The sequence below is a fragment of the Onychomys torridus genome, chromosome X (genome assembly GCF_903995425.1).
Source record: "Onychomys torridus chromosome X, mOncTor1.1, whole genome shotgun sequence".
Lineage (NCBI taxonomy): Eukaryota > Metazoa > Chordata > Mammalia > Rodentia > Cricetidae > Onychomys > Onychomys torridus.
Genome location: NC_050466.1, coordinates 129,973,224 through 129,994,416, shown reverse-complemented (window position 1 = coordinate 129,994,416; position 21,193 = coordinate 129,973,224). Strand labels below are relative to the sequence as shown.

General features: G+C 39.8%; 1 protein-coding gene across 1 annotated transcript in view; it reads right to left on the bottom strand.

The window, feature by feature from the left end:
- The window catches only part of Pfkfb1 (6-phosphofructo-2-kinase/fructose-2,6-biphosphatase 1), a 57,341-nt gene that overhangs the window by 21,630 nt on the left and 14,518 nt on the right, over positions 1–21,193 (bottom strand). Inside the window, exons 2-6 of the mRNA XM_036175080.1 lie at positions 8,157–8,282; positions 2,822–2,915; positions 1,772–1,838; positions 734–808; positions 252–308 (exon numbers count right to left, since the gene is read on the bottom strand). Coding sequence (XP_036030973.1) covers positions 252–308; positions 734–808; positions 1,772–1,838; positions 2,822–2,915; positions 8,157–8,282 — 419 coding nt within the window. The remainder of the gene's footprint in view (positions 1–251; positions 309–733; positions 809–1,771; positions 1,839–2,821; positions 2,916–8,156; positions 8,283–21,193) is intronic.

Below are 21,193 nucleotides of genomic sequence, written 5' to 3'. Positions count from 1 at the left end.
GGTAGAAGGTGAGGACTGACACATGAAATTATCTTCTGACCTCTACATACACACCACAGCATGTGCATTCCACATTTCACACATTTCTCTCTCTCTCTCTCTCTCTCACTCACTCACACACACACACACAGACACACTTGCACGTGCATAATGTATGTATGCATATATAGACATACATGTGTATTTAAATGTAAATTAAATTAAAACTTTTTTTTAAAGACTAAGAAAGAAAGGTAATTGGTGTTCCTTACCTTGATGTTTTCTGCAATGATGTCAGGGTCATTACAAATAGACTCAATAAAGAAGACCTAGAAGAGAAAAAGAGAGCTTTTTGGCGAGCCAAGTAAACATACCCATTCTTGATATCCCTGAGTCATCCCTAGGGACATTTCTAAAAAGAATGCTTTCACACAATGGTGCCTTCAGGATTCTGACTTCTATGAGGCAGCCTGGCTCTAACTGAATTGCCATAGATTTCTGCTGGGTTTTGGATCTAACATGTTTTTCATGACTCCTTCATCATTGCCACCTCACTATCCCCAGTCTCAGCCTGTCAGTAACCAGCTTCCACTGCCTAACCTGGATATCCCCCTGTTCTGTTCTGCTCTGTTGTTTTTGAATTTACCAGGAAAGCTAGACACTGAGCCCATGGTGTCCAGACTGGCTGCTCTAAGGGCCCTAATTTGTACTTCCTTGGAATTTGCTCTAGGTAAGCATGGCTGTGTCACTCTACCTTGTAACCATGTTCTTTAGCAAACTGCAGAATCAATGATCGTCGCTCTCTGGTAGTGTTGGTAGCATCAAAAACCTAGAGACATGTAATAAAATTGGTTTACTCTCAATCTAGTGTTGATATAATACCATTCTTCATTCACCTTTGTTCCAAGTGGAGGGCTTCCAGAAGGGGGCAGAACTTAAAGAGAGTCTTAAAGAAAAAGAAGGCTTTAGAATTGGCTTGTGTCACTTTCAAAAGCATTCATTGAGCCCTTACTGTCTGCTCAGAAATGTCCTCCACCCTACAAATGTAATAAGGCATGAAGAGTTTGGGGATTTTTCTTAGGATCATGTTATAGGTAAAGTAACAGGCCTAGAAGAAGGACTTGCTCTGATAACAGTCATGAATTACTGATAGAGCTGCATCTCCAGATGAGGCCTGTCCTTCCTGAAGCCTTAGAAAAGCTCAGGAACAGGAAAATTTCCCTATCCTTAGCATCTACATATTTGAGGACCTCTAACCCAAGGATTTAAGTAAGACATTAAATTGCTGAGATGTTTGGGCAAATCTCTCTGTAAAAAAAAGAAAACAACAACAAAAGACATGCTTCACAGCTTATGTTCTAAACTGTATGGAAGTCCATGGAGTTGTATAGACTTTGGGTCTTGTTATTTTGGTATGGTATGTTTATAATTGCAAGGATTTTTAATAAGAAAGTTTATAACATTTCGATAGAAGAAAAGACAGCAATGTTTTACTGCAGTCTTAAATTTTTATACTGCTAAATCTTGAGGACAAATCAATGAAGCATGGGGCTTAAGAGTATGGATTCTACAAATACTGCACCAACATGGGAAACAACTGAATCTTTCTACGGTAATTCTTTTGGAATCTAAAATAGAGCATAATAATGACAACTATCTCATGGGGCGATGTGAATTAAATGATTAATATAAACAAAGTACTTGGAATAATGTATGGCATAAATAAATGCTTAGTACATGTTATCTATTTTCCATAATGACAGCTTGAGGGGGAAAATGGAAGATTATTTACCGCAACATGACCCTCCTCACGGCTGAGATATTTATGAACGTCCTTTAGGGCTGCCAGAGCACACTGCCTGAAAAACAGAGAAAGAAGCAGACAATTTCTATTCTTAGATGAGTTCCCCTCACCCTTGTTCTCTTATGGACTATCTCTCATATGTTTTCTACTAAATTATTCATCTTTTAAACATCTACACAGCCCCTTTTGTTCTAGGCATCATGTTAAGTACAGAGGGGTCACAGTTGAAACTGGCTCTGTGTGTACAGCTTAAGATGATGTATATAAGACGACATGTACAAGAAAAGTTGAGCAATCAAAGCATCCTAGTTTTAGTGCTCTGTGTGCTACTAGAGCTCAAGTTGAATTGGTTGATGAACACAGGTAAGGCCTAGGGATGTGGTCTTTGAGTTAATGAATTTCCAGCATAGGCAACATTGTAAACACAGGTATGATAGGCATAACATAATATACTTAGGCTTTCAGCAAAAAATCTCTTTACTAATTACTGGTTACTGGGTCTATAGTGAGGACCCAGTTGAGAGCCAGGTTGCACCTAGAAGTATTTACAGCCATATAGGTAAAAGAGACTTTAAAGTTGAAATGATGACACTGCAGAGACTGAAGAGGGCTGAGCTACTGAAACACTCAATCTCAGATGAGAGGGTAAGAAATTTCTATGTTCTCTCACCAGAAACAGAGGACTGTAAATGCTTCTTGATAGGGAATGGCTATTACTAGAGCAGACTTCAAGTAGGCTGGCAAGAAAGACTGGACACAGGGGTGTTCAACTCATGGCGTAGGATAATTATGAAATGTGGCCCAACACAAATTGTAAACTTACCTAAAACACTGAGACTGCATTTTTTTCTATTTTTTCATAACTTGACTGAGTTATGACTAAGCATAAACATTGTAGATGACCACACTATGCTGCAATGTCAAAAGCTTGGACACCCATGAAAGAGCAGGTTACTCTATCCTTCTCCCCTAGAAGGATATGAAGAAAGGTCCCCTCAGCCGAAGAGCAGCACAGGTCCTTAAATGTTGGGCACTTACTTCCTGATAAGCTGGGCCTCCATGTTGTCTGGGAGAAAGAATTCATAGTTCCTGTAGCTCACTGCCTCTCGTCGATACTGGCCTAAATTAAACACTGAAAACAGGAAACCCTAGTGAAGAGGTTGGGAAGATTGGAGTGGCCAAAAATATGTTCTTGCTGGAAGGAACCTCAGGGGTAGATGGCAGAATTTATAGGAGATTGTACATATAAAAGGAAAATATACATATAAAACTTCAAATTGGGGTTGGGGATATAGCTCAGTAGTAGAGTGCTTTCCTAGCAAGTGCAAGGCCCTGGGTTCAATCCTCAGCTCAAAAAAAAAAAAATTCAAATTATGGGTACCAACTCATTTTCTCCCTTATATTAGTCCTGCAAAGTAGGGGTAACCATTTCACCTTTACAAATGAGGAAAGTAAAGCTCAGAGGTACAAAATAGCTTTCAAGTTAATAACTGGCAATCTGGAATTGAAACTCAAACCTGTTTGATTATAAGCTATGTTACTTTATCATAAATTGCAATGTTTAAATGTCCTATTCAATAGGGAAGATAAAGAAATGAGATACAGAGAGTAAAATCAGTTATCCAAGCTCAAGGCAAGAGGGAATTGATAACATATACAGACTGGGTCTCTTGACTCCCAGTTACCAAGGTTATTTTACCATTCTATATCATAAGGGATAATCTAAATGTTAATCTCTAAAAAGCACTTTCCCACTTATGATGGGAAAAAAAACAGAGAAGGAATGGAGAAAGAGGATAAACAGCTAAAGAAACCACATTTCATTAATTCACTCATCCAAGAAATAAATTTAGGATACTGTGGTGGTTTGAATAAAAGTGGCTCCAATAAGCTCATATATTTGATTGATTAGTCATCAGGGAGTGGCACTATTTGAGAAGGATTAGGAGGTATGGCCTTGTTGGAGGTGTGGCCATACTGGAGGGAGCATGTTACTGGGGATGGACTCTGAGGTTTCAAAAGCCCATGCCAAGCCCATAGTCATTCTCTCTTCCACCTGCCTGTCGATCCAGATGTAGAACTCTCAGCTATTTTTCCAGGCCATGTCTGCCTGCATGCTGCCATGCTTCCCACTATGATGATAATGGACTAAACTTCTGAACCTGTAAGCCACCACAATTAAATGTTTTCCTTTATAAGAGTTACCTTGGTCATAGTGTCTCTTCATGCTGTTTGTTGGAGGAATATGAAAGATTTTGGGTCTTTGAACTAGAAAAGTGGTTAGATGCTTTAAGCAAGGCTTACTGGGCCATCCTAGTAGGAGCATAGAAGGCAGTGCTAGGGGTGATTTGAATTGTTAGGGCCCAGATCAAGTTTCAGAGGGGAAGATATTTAGCAAGTGACCTAGAGACCATTCTCATGATATTTTGGCAAAGAAATGTGGTGGGTTTTTGCCCTTGTCCTAAAAATCTGCCTGTGGAGGCACTCAGAGGTTTCCTAGTGAGATCTGAGCTTGCTTTACCCATCAGGGCTGCATTAGAGGATGGCTTGACCACGTGCATGTTTACCAGGTGATTGGAAGGGTCTGCACTTGGCTGTGCTGGGGGGAGGTCTTTTGCTCCACCCCTTGGTATGCCTTTAATAAGCCCTTTAGAAGAGACAGAAGGGGCCAGTGGGTATTGCTCTAGGCCCTCCCAAAGCTATCTTGTGTTTCTATCTGTTTCTCTCTCCTCTATCTTTCTATGTAAATATTTCTCACTCCTTCCTCCTCAAGAGTATCCTGGGGAAAAAGTAGGAGTGGGCCTCCCACAGAGAAATGGGTAGGTCTCTCACATCTGCCTCAGGCTAAACTGAAGAATTTTAGATTAATGGACCCAGCAGAGGAGATTTCAAGGCAGGCTAGTATCGACTGTGTCATGTAGTTATTAGTAATTAGTCTTATGTAAATCTATAATGAAAAGGAACAAGCTGAGCAAAGAAAATCACAAAATGTATAGTTTGAGGAGAAAAGGGGCACTAGGAAGTGTAATGGAGCTAAGTTTTGTGTTCAAAGAGATAAAAAGTTTAAAGAAAAGCCTGATGATAGATGAAATAAAGGGAGTGGTGACCTCAGGTAAAGGCTCCAGCAAGTTAAGCTTCCAAGTTGTGAAAAGGAATTAAGAAAAGCTTAAGCAGTGAAGAAAATTATCAAAAACAGAAAACTAATGAAAACGTATTTGAATGAAGGACCATGTTCCAGCTCCAACAAGCATAAAACCTTGGCAGCTTTGGCCATTTGGTTCTGGCTATAGAGTCCAGGATACAAGAAAAGGGATATGCAATTTCCCTTTGTGGCTAAGGAAAGCAGCTGAGGCTAGGCCTGTAGCAGGAGAGCCCCAGCATGGAAGCAAGAGAGGCCATTGTGTAAAGCTGTAAAGGTGAAGCGCAGATTGTACTGCAGACCCCAAGATGTTGGTGATGTCACAGTTGTAGGATACCTGCTAAGGAGAACTGCAGAGCAGGTATAGAACCAGCCCGAGAGAGAGAGAAAGGTGTTACAGTTGCCAGGAGTTGAAGATCTGAAGAACACTTTGACATTAGACATGTCGATGTAGAATTTGGAGTTTGCCCTGCTAGGTTTTGGTCTTGCTTTGGTCTAGTACTTCCACACTATGCTCTCTTTTGAAATGACAATGCATATTCTGTGCCACAGTACGCTAGAATTACATGATTTGCTTTTTCATTTTGATTTTACAGGAGGGTTAAAGTTAAGAGATTGCCATGAGTCATAGAAGTCTTTGAATTTTGATCTTTTAAACAATGTTGAGGCTGTGATAGATATGGGGACTTTTGATTTTGAACTGAATGAATTTTTGCATTATGATATGTCTACAAGGCTATGGGGACCAGGGAATGGAATATGGTGGTATAAATAAGAATAACCCCCATAAGCTCATATATTTTAAAGCTTAGTCATCAGGGATTAGGAGGTGTGGAATTTGTTGGAATAGGTATGGCCTTGTTGGAAAAAGTGTGTTACTGGGGTGGGTTTTGAGATTTCAAAACTTAAGCCAGGCTCAGGTTCAGGCTCAGTGTCTGTCTCTCTCTGTCTCTGCCTCTCTGTCTCTCTCTGTCTCTCTCTCTCAGTGTCTGCCTCTCTCTGTCTCTGTCTCTGCCTCTCTCTCTCACTCTCTCTGTGTGTGTGTGTGTGTGTGTGTGTGTGTGTGTGTGTGTGTGTGCGTGCGCACGTGCCTGTGGATCAAAATGTAGAATCCTCAGCTACTTCTCCAGTGCCATGTCTGCCTGCATGCTGCCACGCTCCCTGTCATGATGATAATGAACTAAGCCTCTGAAACTGTAAGCAAGTCCCAATTAAATGTTTTGTCTTATAATAGTTGTCATGGGCATGGTGTCTCTTCACAGCAATACAACAGTGACCAAGGAAGACACCTACTCTGTAAGGAGTGGTTGGTATGAGTTTTGGGATGGATGGACGGACGGGGGACACACACACACACACACCCACACACACTCCTAGATTTTTGTGTTTGGGCTCTCAATCAGCTCATAAACTAAAAAGTTAGACAGTAACCAAATCAGGCAACAGTGTAGCTCCTACAGAATCCTTTAAGTGCTCCAACAGAGACAATACTGAACTATGCAGAAGAGTGAGGGGAAAGGAAAAGGTTACATTTGGGTTTAGCTTAGAGTATCTTAGAGAAAGCACTATTTGAACAAGGCCTTTTGGGGTAGGTATCTTTTACTGGTGGGTAAGAGGGTGATGGTCAGGAGCAAGGACATTCATTAAAGGTAGACTACAAGTAGGTAGACACTCCTTGAACAAAGGTATAACATTTGCAGAAAGAAAAGTATGTTTGGTGGACAGGGGTCAACCACTGTGGCTGGATGTAGGTCTGGAATAGGTCAAGTGTGGATGGTCTTGAACAGAAGTAAAAGGACTTGGTTTCAAAACTTCAGACCAAGGAGACCTTTGGAGATCTCAAGTATTATCAGTCTTGTACTTTGAAATATGACTCTGAAGACCTATGTGAGCAGTTAAGTTGAAGAAACAGAATAAAAGGGGGATCAGGACAGAGACACATCTGCTACTATGTCATGTGCTTCTTCATTCAGTAGAAGCTCCTCAGGCTTGCAATTCTGTAGACAATAGTTCTTTCCTACCTTCCTTGCCTCGTCAAAGGTTCCCCTCCTCCCACAGGACCCATGTTAGATATATTCTTATCATGAAGGTTTTGATGCCTGTCAGTCAGCAATTCCCTCTGTGAGCACCCTCAGCATGCATCTGAGAAGTCCTAGTCCAGCCTAGGAGTTGTTATGTATACCACTCAGGGTTAGAATTCTTCAAGGACAGGACCGGAGTCTTACCCATTTTTACTTCTTTCCTAATGCTTGGCATGGGTTTTGGCACATGGAAAACTTTAGTGAATTAATTAGAGAAAGTGGATGAAAGGCAAGGAAGGATAAATGGGGGTGGGGTGGGGAAGAGAAGATTTGGTGCCAGGTATAACTTGGTACTAGAGTATATGCTTATTATAAACAAAGCTCTGGGTTCAATCCCTAGCACACAAAAAAGAGAAACAGAGAAGGCTTGATGGGAATGAGGGAAGGGTGACTGGATAGATGGAGTAGATACAAAGATGGGACAAACAAGAGAAAGGATAAAAGGAAAATAATGAATGAAAGGAGAGCACAGGAACTCTCTTTTCCCTTCAATATAGTCATGCATTAGACTGAGCAGAGAATGTCAAATTTGAAATCAATTGTATCTTGATCCTGTCACTTACAACTGTGTCCCTTTAGAAAGGGTATTTCACCTCTTTGGCCTTACTTTTTTTTTTTTACTATGAAATAGTGAAAAATTATAGTGATAAAAAGTGTTATTGGGGACTGGAGAGATGGCTCAATGGTTAAGAGAACTGACTGCTCTTCCCAGAAGATCTGGGTTCAATTCCCAGCACTCATATGGCAGCTCACAGCTGTCTGTAACTCCAGTTCCAGGAGACCTGACACCCATGGCAAAACACCAATGCAAATAAACAATAGTGTTATTGATGCGATAATGTAGTTGTGATAAAAAAAAATACTTGCAAGTACTCAGAGGATTGCTTTGAGTTTGTAAGCCTTCTGAAGAGCAGATTTAGTCTTAATACTAGTTTTTGTATGCCTAAACCCCAGCATAGTATTAGGCACAGAACATAGTCTTGTGAAATGATATAATTTGTTAAGACTGTTGTGACAGTGGTAGAAGAGGTTCTAATCCTGGAACAAGGGTGTGCAGCGTTTTCTGTACCGAAAGGTATGGCCTTCTACCTTCCTCAGTTTTCAGTTAGTGGCCTGTGATGGGGATGTATAGCAAATGAATTCTGAGACATACCTTTAGTTGGTGTTCCTATCCAGTTGAGATATCGTGTGAGCTTCGTAGAGATGTAGGTCTTGCCTCGAGCTGGTAAACCCACCATGATCACCATTGTGGGGGAATTGGTGAACTGTGGTATGGATGCTGGAAGACAAACAGATCCTCAAAAGCTTATCCCTACACTTAGAGGCTCATCTGCTATTAGCTTAGAGATGTAGAGTTGGAAACCACACTACTTCCACCATTATGAGAAAAAAAAGTGCGATTTAAATGGGCATTACAACTTTTCGTAGAATCATCAGAAAATTGAGGTTGCAGTGCAGATAGCCAACTTAAACTTGTAAAAAAAAAAAAAAAAGAGGCATCTGCAGAGGGCAATAGAACTCTGGCATTTCTTAGTTGATACAGACACTGCTGAAGAACATACCAACTCATAAGATGGTCCAGATAAAAAATGACTAATGAATTGCTAAGGCATTGCTAAAGTGACATTCATAAGGACTGTAGACAAACAGCTTTAAATACTTTTTCAATTTTCCTCCAGGAGCTGGCAGAGAAGACAGAAAAGTCCTGAGAAAAATATTGTATAGTTCTGGCTTGGGGAAGAGAACAGAACAATAACCATTGCTCAAATTCTGCCCAGAATATTTGCTCCATATTCCTGTGGGGAAAGCCTTATCATTCCAAGGGAAAGGCAAGAGAAACTGTAGCTTGAGAGCACTGGTGGTAACTTACTGAACCTGACAGGCAATCCTGATCAATCTACCCCTTCTCTCCTGGAACTCGGGCCAGACCAATTTACCTTCTCTTACCAGGGAGGGGAAATAGTTCAATCTGCAGAAGGAGGCGAAACCAAAGTTAAGGGCACCGATGAAAACTCTCTGAACTGGGAAGAAATACAGAAAATGTACCTGCCTAGCAGGGTGCCAGGCCTACTCATTACATTTGGAGTGCAAAAACACTTGTGATGGTCACACCTTCAATATTCAAGGGAAGCCTGCCAAGGACTGAGACTTAATAACAGAACATCTTCGTTCCCCATCCTTCATTACCAAACTAAATAGCTTCAGTAAAAGTAGTAGTGAAGGGGGCTGGAGAGATGGTTCAGTAGTTGAGAGCATTTGTTGCTCTTGTACAAGTCCCAGGTTTAGTTCCTAGCAACCACGAGTCAGCCAAAAACCACCTGTAATTCCAGTTCCAGGGACTCTATTGCCCTCTGCTGCCCTCTGCTGCCCTCCACAAGCACATACACATGCAGCAAAGCACTCAGCCATATCTGAATGGAATGGCAGAAGTCATAAAGCCAGCACAGCTGCTTGACAAAAGATCCAGCAAAGCTGAGTTGTATGATGATGGCTGCCATGCCACCTTTGGTTTCATACGAGGGACTTTTAATATTTGTACAATTTGGGGATGTTGGATTGATGGAAAACTTCTTATGAATCATTTATGCCTTCTCCCAGGAACGCTACTTCTAAGCTTCCTCAGGACAGCCCTGAACATATTATTCCCCTCGCCTTTAAGGAGATATCCTTATCTACTTGAAGGTTTTCCTTATGCCTTGGAGATTATGACACATAAAGAAGCCAGAGGTCTCTTCATGAGGCTATGAGACATTCTTGAAACATCTGTCCCTGTACTTACACAGGAACAAGATAGTCAAAACAAAGGAAACTCACTCGGTGGGCTAGAGGAGTTGGCCACAGTTCAGATTACAAGCCTCTTCCCACTGTACGACTCAGACAATTCCGTGGCATATACCTCTGCCCTACACAGAGACACACTGAGCAAAGTATGGAGTGGAAAGATGATGAAAGAATGAGATGTCAAAACCTCCCTCTCTTAGGACAGGTAGCATGTGCAGAGCCACTGTGGTGTCATATGACCAAGGAAGAACAAAATGCCAGGATTAGACATATAGACAAATTCTATAAAGATATAAAATATAAACATTGTATTATGCCAGAATTTGAATAATAACTGTAGCAGCTTTAGCCTGAGGATTTTTCCTGGGCACTCTGATCATTAAGAGTTAATAATACAGCGGGTGTGTGTGTGTGTGTGTGTGTGTGTGTGTGTGGTGGTGGTGGTGGTGGTGGGTGGTGGCGCATGCCTTTAATCCCAACACTTGGGAGACAAAGCCAGGTGAATCTCTGAGTTCAAGGCCAGCCTAGTCTACAGAGCAAGATCCAGGACAGGCACCAAAACAACACAGAGAAACCCTATCTTGAAAAATAAAAACAAAAACAAAAACAAACAAACAAAAAAAGAGTTAATAATACACTGCTTGGGGCATGGCAATATACCTGGCTGTTTTGAAGATGATGTTTTGGTCTAGCTCCTGGAAGCAACCAAAGCTACCAGACTGAGAACAGGCTGTCATATGCCTCTAGATTCTTAAAAATTGGGTTATAGGGTTAATGCCTAAGAATGATAACTGTTTATTAATGATGTCAAAACTTGAGGGAAAAATGATAATTCTGTTCTGTCATAGTTTATTAATGATGACTAAAAGATGAGCAAAAGGAAGTGAAACGCATGTCCAAAACCAAAAATGACATGATCTATGTTTTGGAACATCATGACTGTATCCCTGCATAAATAAAGAAGCACCCTGGCTGCTAGTCAGTCAGGCTGCAAGATTCTCCTGACCACCATGGCCCGGCTCACTTCCTTCCCTCACCAACTCCTTACATCCTCTGTTGGGAGCTGTCCTGCAGGGGACGGCTCCTGTCAGAGTAGGACAAGCCATACTGAGCTGTGCTTCCTCTCTGTCCATCTCTCCTAAAATGAGACTAAGAAGTGTCCTGCATCTGATTCCTCCAGTCACCGCTCTTGCATCTACCCATCTTCAGACCCTGCTGTCATCCGGAGCTGGACTCCAGCACATACACATAAAATGTTTAAAGAAATCTAAACAAAACAAAACAAAAAAACCACAAGATGAAACAGTAGTGAAATATATCTTCATGAGATAAAAGAGGTGGACTGTCTCTAGGAGGCAACACAAAAGGAGAGGAGAAGAATCAAGACCAAATAAAAAGTCTGAAGAGAGAGAAAGCATCAGAAACACTTAGTTATGACACTGATGCTGGGATTATCAGACTGAGGATTTAAACTGGCTATGGCTATCGTGTTAAATGCTTTATTTGAAAGGCAATCACACAGGATGAGAGAGTTATCTACCACTACTTTACTACACCAGCATAATCTCTAACAACAATCTAAACATTTATCCTTATACGCACAGATAAGTACAGTCCTCTCCCTTCATCAAGGGAGCTTATCTCTGCAACATACAGAGACCACTACAGAAAACCACAACTAATCAAAATGCAGAGTTGTGGACCCCAGCCCCAATGAATACAGCTACAAAATAACTCTCTCACCCAAGGCTTGAGAAACATTGAGGAAAAGTGGGCAGAAAGAATATAAAAGCCAGAGGATCAGGAAGTCTGTAGTGAGAATGCGTCTCCTCGTAATGTCAGGAGCTATACTCACTGTATGTCTCCATTACAGCCAGTAACCTACCACAGCAGAGAATTCCAACATAGTTGGAGCACAAGTAAAAGACCTTAAAACAGCCTTTATGCACATGATAGAGGTCTTAAAGAGGGAGGGAACAAATCCCTTGAAGGCCTGAAAGTAGAAATAGAATCAGTAAGAAAAAAAACCAAGCTGGAGAAAATCTGCAAAAGAAAATTTCAGGTTCTCAAACGGGAACCATAAAGGCAAAATTCACCAATAGAATACAAGAAATGGAAGAAAGAATCTGAGGCCCTGGAAACCACAATCAAAGAAATGGATACCTCAATCAAAGAAAAGATTAAATATAAAAAACTTCTGGCACAAAACACCCAGGAAATCTAGAATACAATAAAAAGACCAAATCTATAACAGGAATAGAAGAAGGAGAAACAGCCCAATTCAAAGGCACAGAAAATACTTTCAACAAAATCATAGAAGAGAGTTCCCCTAACCTAAAGGAGTTTCCTATCAAAGTACAAAAAAAATACACAGAACACCAAATAGACTGGACCAGAAAAGAAAGTCCCCTCAGAACAAAATAACCAGAACACTAATCATACAGAACAAAGAAAGAATATTAAAAGATGCAAGGGAAAAAGACCAAGTAACATATAAAGGCAGAGCTATTAGAATTACTCCCGACTTCTCAATGGAGACCTTAAAGCCAAAGGAGCCTGGGCAGATGCAATGCAGACTCTAAGAGACCACAGATGCCAGCCGAGAATACTGTACCCAGTAAAACTTTCAACCACCCTGGATGTAGAAAATAAGACAGTCCATGAGAAAAAAAAAAATTAAGCAATATCTATGAATCCTACAGAAGTGGGGCTAGAAGGTAAACTCCAACCTAAGAGGGTAACTACATCCAAGAAAACAGAGGGAATAAATAATTTCAGACCAGCAAATCAAAAGAGGGGAAACATGCAAGCAAGAGTGCATACACACATACACACACCACCACCACCACCATCACCACCACCCACACCACTAAATAACAGAAGTCAAAAATCATTGGTCATTGATATCTCTCAGCAACAATGGTCTCAATTCCCTAATAACATGACAAGGACTACCAGAATGGATGTGAAAACAGGACCATCCTTCTGCTGCATCAAAGAAACATACCTTAACATAAAGGACAGACATCACTTCAGGGTAAAGGGTTGGAAAAATATATTTCAAGCAACTGGATCTAATAAACAGGCTGGTGGAACCATTTTAATATCTGGCAAAATAGACTTCAAGCAAAAACTAATCAGAAGAGATAGGAAAGCACACTACATATATGCATCAAAGGGAAAATCCACCTAGGAGACATTGAAATCCTTAACATCTATGCACCAAACACAAGGGCACCCAAGTTTGTAAAAGAAACACTTCTACAGCTTAAATCATATATTGACCCTCACACACTAAGTGGGAGAATTCAATACCCAACTCATGCCAATAGATAGGTCATCCAGACAAAACAAAGCATAGAAATGCTAGAGCTAACTGACACCATAAACAAAATGGATGTAACAGATATATATAGAACATTTCATCCAAACACAAAAGAATATAACTTCTATTCAGTACCTCATGGAACTATCTCCAAAACTGCCACATACTTGGACACAAAGCAAGTCTCAACAGATACAAGAGAACTGAAATAACGCCCTAATTCCTATCTGACTACCACAGATTAAAGCTGGATATTAAAAACAACAGAAAGCTTATAAACTCATGGAAACTGAACAACTCTCTACTGAATGAAAATGGGTCAAGAAATAAAGAAAAGAAATAAGACTTTCTAGAATCCAATGAAAATGAATACACAAACTATCCAAACTTATGGGACACAATGAAAGCAGTGCTAAGAGGAGAGTTCACAGTACTAAGTGGTGACATAAAAAAAAAAAAAAAAGAGAGAAATCTCATGCTAGCCACTTAACAGCACGCATGAAATCTCTAGAACAAAAAGAATCCAACATACCCAGGAGGAGTAGCCCGCAAGAAATGATCAAACTCAGGGCTGAAATCAATAAAATAGAAACACAGAGAACAATACAAAGAATCGATGAAACAATGAGTTGATTCTTTGATAATTCAACAAGATAAACAAACCCTTATCCGAACTAACTAAAAGGCAGAGAGAGAATATCCAAATTAACAAAATTAAAAATGAAAATGGGAACATAACAGGAGACATTGAGGAAATCCAGAGAATGATAAGGACATACTTTTAAAAACCTCTAACAACAAAATTGGAAACTCTCAAAGAAATGGATACTTTTCTCAATACATACCACTTACTAAAGTTAAATCAAGACAAAATAAACAATTTAAACACTTATAACTCATAGTAATATAGAAGCAGTCACATGTCTGCCAACCAGGAAAAAAACCCTCAGGGCCAGGTTTTAGCACATAATTCCACCAGACTTTTATTTATTTATTTTTATTTTTAGTTTTTAGTTTTTGGAAGCTGAGGATCAAACCCAGGGCCTTGTGCTTGGTAGGCAAGCGCTCTACCACTGAGCTAAATCTCCAACTCCACCAGACTTTTATAGGAGAGTGTCTTAGTTAGGGTTTCTATTGCTGCAACAAAACACCATGACCAAAAGGCAAGTTGGGGAGGAAATGGTTTATTTGGCTTACACATTGCTGTTCATCACTGAAGGAAGTCAGAAAAGGAATTCAAACATGGCTGGGTCCTGGAGGCAGAAGCTGATGCAGAGGCCATGAAGGGGAGCTGCTTACTGGTTTGCTTCCCCTGGCTTGCTCAGCCCACCTTCTTATAGAACCCAGGACCAGCAGCCCAGAGATGGCACCACCCACCATGGGCTGGACCCTCCCCTCACTGATCACTAATTGAGAAAATACCTTACAGCTGGATGTCAAGGAGGCATTTCCTCAGCTGAGGCTCCTTCCTTTGATGACTCTAGCTTGTGTCAAGTTGACACACAAAAAAAAAAACCAGCCAGTACAAAGAGTTAATACTCCTCAAATTATCCCCAAAAATAAAAACAGAAGGGACATTCCTCAATTCATTTACAAGGCCACAGTTATCCTAACATCTAAACAACATAAACACCCAACAAACAAAGAGAATTAAAGAATAATTTCCCTTATTATCATAAATGAAAAACATACTCAATAAAATACTTGGAAACCAAATCCAAGAACATATCACAAAGATCATCCACCATGATCAAGTAGGCTTCACCTCAGAGATGCAGGGATGGTTCTACATATTTAAATCTATAACTGTAATCCACCATATAAAAAACTGAAAGGTGAAAACTACATGATCATCTAATTCGATGCAGAAAAGGCCTTTGACAAAATCTAACACCCATTTATGATAAAATTCTTGGAGATATTAGGGATAACAAGAGACATACCTAAACATAATGAAGGCAATTGACAACAAGCCTATAGCCAACATCAACAAAAGCAGAGAGAAACTCAAAGCAATTCCACTAAAATCAGGAAGAAGACAAGGTTGTCCACTCTTTCCATATCTATTCAATATAGTACTTAAAGTCTTGGCTAGAATAATAAGACAACTGAAGGAGATCAAGGGGATACAAACAGAAAAGGAAGAAGTAGAAGTATAGTTATTTACAGATGATATGATAGTATACATAAGTGACCCTAAAAATTCCACCAGGGAACTCCTACAGCTGATAAATACTCGCTGCAAAGTAGCAGGATATAAAAGTAACTCACAAAAATTAGTAAATTTACAAATGAGAATGAGACTGAGAAAGAAATCAAGGAAACAACACCTCCCACACTGGCCTCAAATAAAGCAAAATACATTGGGTAACTTTAAGCAAGCAAGTAAAAGACTTGCATGATAAAAAACTTCAAGTTGTTGAAGAAAGAAATTGAAGAAGAGATCAAAAGATAGAAAGATCTCCCATGTTCATGTCACAGTATTAAAATAGTAAAAACAACCATCATACCAAAAGCAATCTACAGATTCAATGAAATCCTCATCAAAATTCCAACACAATTTTTTACAGACCTAGAAAGGCCAATTCTGAACTTTATATCAAAAACAAAACAAAACAAAACAAAACAAACAAAACAAAAAATAAAACCCAGAAAACCAAGGATAGCTAAAACAATCTTGAATTTTAGGAAAAAATAGTGGGAGCTATCATCACCCCTTATTTCCAGCTTAACTAGAAAGCTATGGTAATAAAAACAGCATGGTACTGGTACGAAAACAGGTATGTTGATCAATGGAATCAAATTGAGGACCCAGACATAAATCTGTACACTTATTGACAAGTGATTCTTGATAAAGAAGTCAGAAATACACATTGGGGAAAAAAGACAGAATCTTCAACGCATAGTACTAGTCAGACTGGATGTCAGCATGTGAAGAATGAAAATAGATCTATCACTGCACAAAACTCAACTCCAAATAGATCAAAAACCCCATAAAAGCAGATACACTGAACCCGATAGAAGAGAAAGTGGGGAGTAGCCTTGAACTTGCTGGCACAGGAAAAGACTTTCTGAAAACAAAGTTAGCACAGGCAATAAGACCAACAATTAACAAATGGGACTCGATGAAAATAAAATGCTATTGTAAGGCAAAGGACACCATCATTCTGACAAAGCAGCAACCTACAGAATGGAAATAGAATTTTACCAGCAACACATCAAATAGAGGGCTAATATCCAAAATACATAAAGAATTTAAGGAAGTAAATATGAAAATAAATAACACAATTAAAAATAGGTAACAGAAAAACAAAAACAAACAAACAAAAAAAACCCAGGATAGCTAAAATAATCCTGTACAATAAAAGAACTTCTGGAAGTATTACCATCCCTGATTTCAAGCTCTTCTACAAAGCTATAATAATAAAAACTCCATAGTATTGGCATAAAAACAGAAAGGTGGATGGATCAATGGGATAGAATCGAAGTCAGAGATGTAAATCTGCACACCTACGTAAATCTGATTTTTTATAAAGAAGCCAGAATTTTACAATGGAAAAAAAAGAAGCCATCTTCTGTTCTAACTGTATGTAGAAGAATGCAAATAGATCCACATCTATCGCCCTACAGAAAACTCAAATCCAAGCGTTTGCAAAGACCTCAACATAATTCGAGTTACACTAAACCTGATAGAAGAGAAAGTAGGAGAATAGCTTTGAACACATTGGCACAGGAGACAACATCCTGAACAGACACCAAGAGCACAGGCACTAAGATTGAAAATTAATAAATGGGACCTCCTAAAACGGAAAGCTTCTGTAAGGTAAAGGACACCATCAATAGGACAAAATGGTAGCCTTCAGAATGGTAAAAGATTTTCACCAACTCCATATCTGACAGAGGGTTAATTTCCAAAATATATAAGGAATTGAAGAAACTAGACATCAACAAGCCAAATAATCTAATTAAAAAACAGAGTACAGATCTAAAGAGAATTCTCAACAGAAGAATCTCTTATGGCTGAGATACACTTACAGAATTGTTCAACAACCTTAGCTATCAGGTTAATGCAAATCAAAATGACTTTGAGATTCTATCTCATACCTGTGAGAATGGCTAAGATCAAAAACACAAGTGACAGCTCATGCTGGCAAGGATATGGAGCAAAAGGACCATTCCTCCATTGCTGGTTTGAATGCAAACTTGTACAGCCATTTTGGAAATCAATATGGCAGTTTCTGAGAATCCTGGGAATTGATCTCAAGACCCAGCTATTCCATTCCTAGGCATATACCCAAAGGATGATACATCGTACCATCGCACATTTGCTGATTCACTGCTCTTCTCTTCATAATAGCCAGAAACTGGAAACAACCTAGATGTTCTCCAACAGAACGGTTAAAGAAATTGTGGTGATGCCTCCAATAAATGGTGCTGACATAAGTTGATGTTGCAGATGATTGCAAATAGATCCATATATATTGCCATGCACAAAACTCAAGTCCAAGTGGATCAAAGATCTCAACATAAATCCAGTTACACTGAATCTGATAGAAGAGAAAGTAGGAAGCAGCCTTGAATGTGTTGGCACAGGAGATCACTTCCTAAATATAACACCAGTAGCACAGACACTGAGAGCAACAATTAATAAATGGGACCTCCTGAAACTAAGATGCTTCTGTAAGGCAAAGGACACAGTAAATAAGACAAAATGACAGCCTACAGAATGGAAAAAGATCTTCACCAACCCCACATCTGACATAAAGCTGATCTCCAAAATACATAAAGAACTCAAGAAACTAGACATCAAAATATCAAACAATCCAATTTAAAAAATGGGCTACAGAGCTAAACAGAAAATTCTCAACAGAAGAATTTCAAATAGCCAAAAGACATTTAAGGAATTGCTCAACATCCTTAGTCATCAGGGAAATAAAAAATCAAAATGACTCTGAGATATCATCTTACACCTGTCAGAATGGCTAAGATCAAAGACACTGAAGACAGATTATGTTAGAGAGGATGTAGAACAAGGGGAACACTCTGCCACTGTTGGTGGGAGTGCAAACTTGTACACCCACTTTGGAAATCAGTAGGCGGTTTCTCAGAAAATTGGGAATCAATCTACCTCAAGACCCAGCAATATCACTCTTGGGCATATACCCAAGGAATGCTCAATCATACCACAAGGACACATGCTCAACTATGTTCACAGCAGCATTATTCATCATAGCCAGAACCTGGAAACAACCTAGATGCCCTTCAACTGAAGAACGGATAAAGAAAATATGGTACATACACACAATGGAGTATTACTCAGCAGAGAAAAACAATGACATCATGAAATTTGCAGGCAAATGGATGGAACTAGAAAATATCATCCTGAGTGAAGTAACCTAGACTGGGAAGGACAAACATGGTATGTTGTAGTTGGAATCTTAAAGAGTCTCATTAATAAAAACAAACCTGAGGCCAGTTATTGGGGTGAATGCTGGAAGATCAGAGACACAGAACAAGCCATAGCTACCTAACCTCGCCAGTTCCTCAGCTGGTCTTGTTTCCTCAGACTGCAAGCTTCTGTGTCCTCATCCCAATGGCTCTCAGCTGAACTGTGTTGCTTCAAAGCCTGAATGCTAAACCAACCAAATGCTTAACTAACTCAGTTCCTGGTCCTCATGCCTTATACACCTTTCTGCTTTGTGCTATCACTCCCTGGGATTAAAGGCTGGATTTCTGAGATTAAAGGCTGTGTGTGTCACCATGCCTAGCTGTTTCTAAAGTGGCCTTGAACTCAGAGATCCAGCTAGCTCTGCCTCCCAAGTGCTGGGATTAAAGGCGTGCACCACCACCTCCCAACTTCTGCTATGGCTTGCTCTGACCCATTTTCTAACCACCATTTGTGGCTCTGTTCTAGTGGCTGTCTGTTCTCTGATGCCAGACAAATTTATTAGGGTGCACAATATTGTGGGGAACACAATACCACCACAGTATGTACCCACTCATAAGTGGATACTAGAAGTAAAGCAAAGGATAACCAGACAACAACACACAACTCCAAAGAAGCTAGCTAACAATGAAGATCCAAAGAAGGACACATGGATCACCCTGGGAAGGGGAAATAGATGAGATCTCCACAAGTGAACTGGGGGTGAAGGGGTGGGCAATGGAGGCTAGGGAATGGGATGGTCAAGCTGGAACAGGGATGGAATAGGAAAGCAATGAGAGAGATACCATGATGGAGGGAGATATCATGGAGATAGAGAAACCCTGTCCTAGGTAAGTTACCAGGAATCCACAAGGATGACTCCAGCTTGGACTACTAGAAAGAGTGGAGAGGGCACCTGAATGGAACTGGCTTGCCCCAGAGATCAGATTCATGAATACCCTAACTGTCATCATAGAGCTTTTCTCCAGTGACTGATGGAAGCAGATGCAGAGATCCATAGCCAAACACCAGGCAGAACTCCAGGAGTCCAGTAGGAGAGAGAGGATTTATTCTATGAGCAAGTGCATCAGGATCATAATGGGGAAACCTGCAGAGATGACCAAACCAAACTAGTGAGAACTCATGAAAGTTGGATCCATGGCTGTGGAGCCTTCATGGGACTGGACTAGGCCCTCTTCATGGCAAGACAATTGTATAGCTTGATCTGCTTGGGGGGCCACTGGCAGTAGAATCAGAATCCATCTCTGGTGCATGAGGGGGCTTTTTGGAGCCCACTACCTATGATGGGATACCTCGTGCAGCCTTGAGGCAAGGGGGAGGGCTTGCACCTGCCTCTACTGGATGTGCCTCCCCATGGGAAGCCTTGTCTTCTTGTTAGGCGGAGTGGGGGGTGAGTTGTGGGGAGGCTGGGGGATGGGAGGAGGGAAGAGGGGGAATCTTTGATCAGTGTGTAAAATGAATGAAAAAATTTTCTTAATAAAAAAAATTTAAGTAGTTAAATATAATAAGGAAAAGTAGGAAAATAGAAAAACAAAAACAAACATGTGAATAGAAAATGTAATACATGTATACTTAATATGTACATATGGAAGAATGAACAGAAGAAATATTTGAAGACATAATGAAGAAAAGTGATTATATACTATGAACAGGAAATAGCAAGAACAAATATAATGAACAGAAAATGCTTCACAAGATGGGAGGATTTTGCAGAGAAAGTTACGTATATTTTGAAATAGGGTTTTGCTAGGTCCCCAGGCTGGCCTGAAACTTAGGAAACTCTTGCCTAAGAGTTTGCATGCAGGCACCCCAATATCCACCAAGATGGTGAGTTTTATTCCAAGTATATGAATAACGAGTTTCAATATAAATTGCTTACCTACATCAAAGAGAGAGATTCTAATACCAGATAAAGAAATAATAACCAAATATATGCTTTCTGCAAAACACATACAGCCCAGTCTTCTTTGGAGTCTTTTATCTATCACTAACTAAAATATAAAACCCTAAAAGAATGCCTGAACCTCTGCATGAATATTGAAAAGTAAACAGACATAGGAAAGTTAGGAAAATTAGGAAAAAATATCAGAGTTTGAAGGAATAATTAAACATGTCTAATGGCACATACCTGTAACATCAGTACTTGATAACTAAGGAAGGAAGATCATGATCTTGAGACTATCCTGGGCTACACAGCGAAACCCTGTCTCAAACAAGGGTTAGTGATAGTGAGAAGGCTGAGCAAAGAGACACTTGGCATTAAGTTCAATTCTGACCTGAATTCAAACCCCAAAGCCACATGGTGAATGAAAAGAACCAACCAACTGTCACTAGATGTTGTCTTACTTCCCCATACAGTCCATGGTATATACATCTCACCCCTAAATAAATAAATGAAAAAAATCAAACAAACAAGCAGGAATATCTTGAGAGTTACAAAATTAACACTATTTTATAACCTTCACTATCCTGAGCCTGAATTCATTATCACATGAAGCACAGAATTGGGCCCTGTTTAATAGACAGAGTAAGTCAGAGAATAAAGCTTGTAGTTTGGGCTTGAGCAAAGAATCCCATAACTTTGTATAAATAAATACACATTAATATACTTTTAAAAGAAGAAACAGAAGTGAGAAAT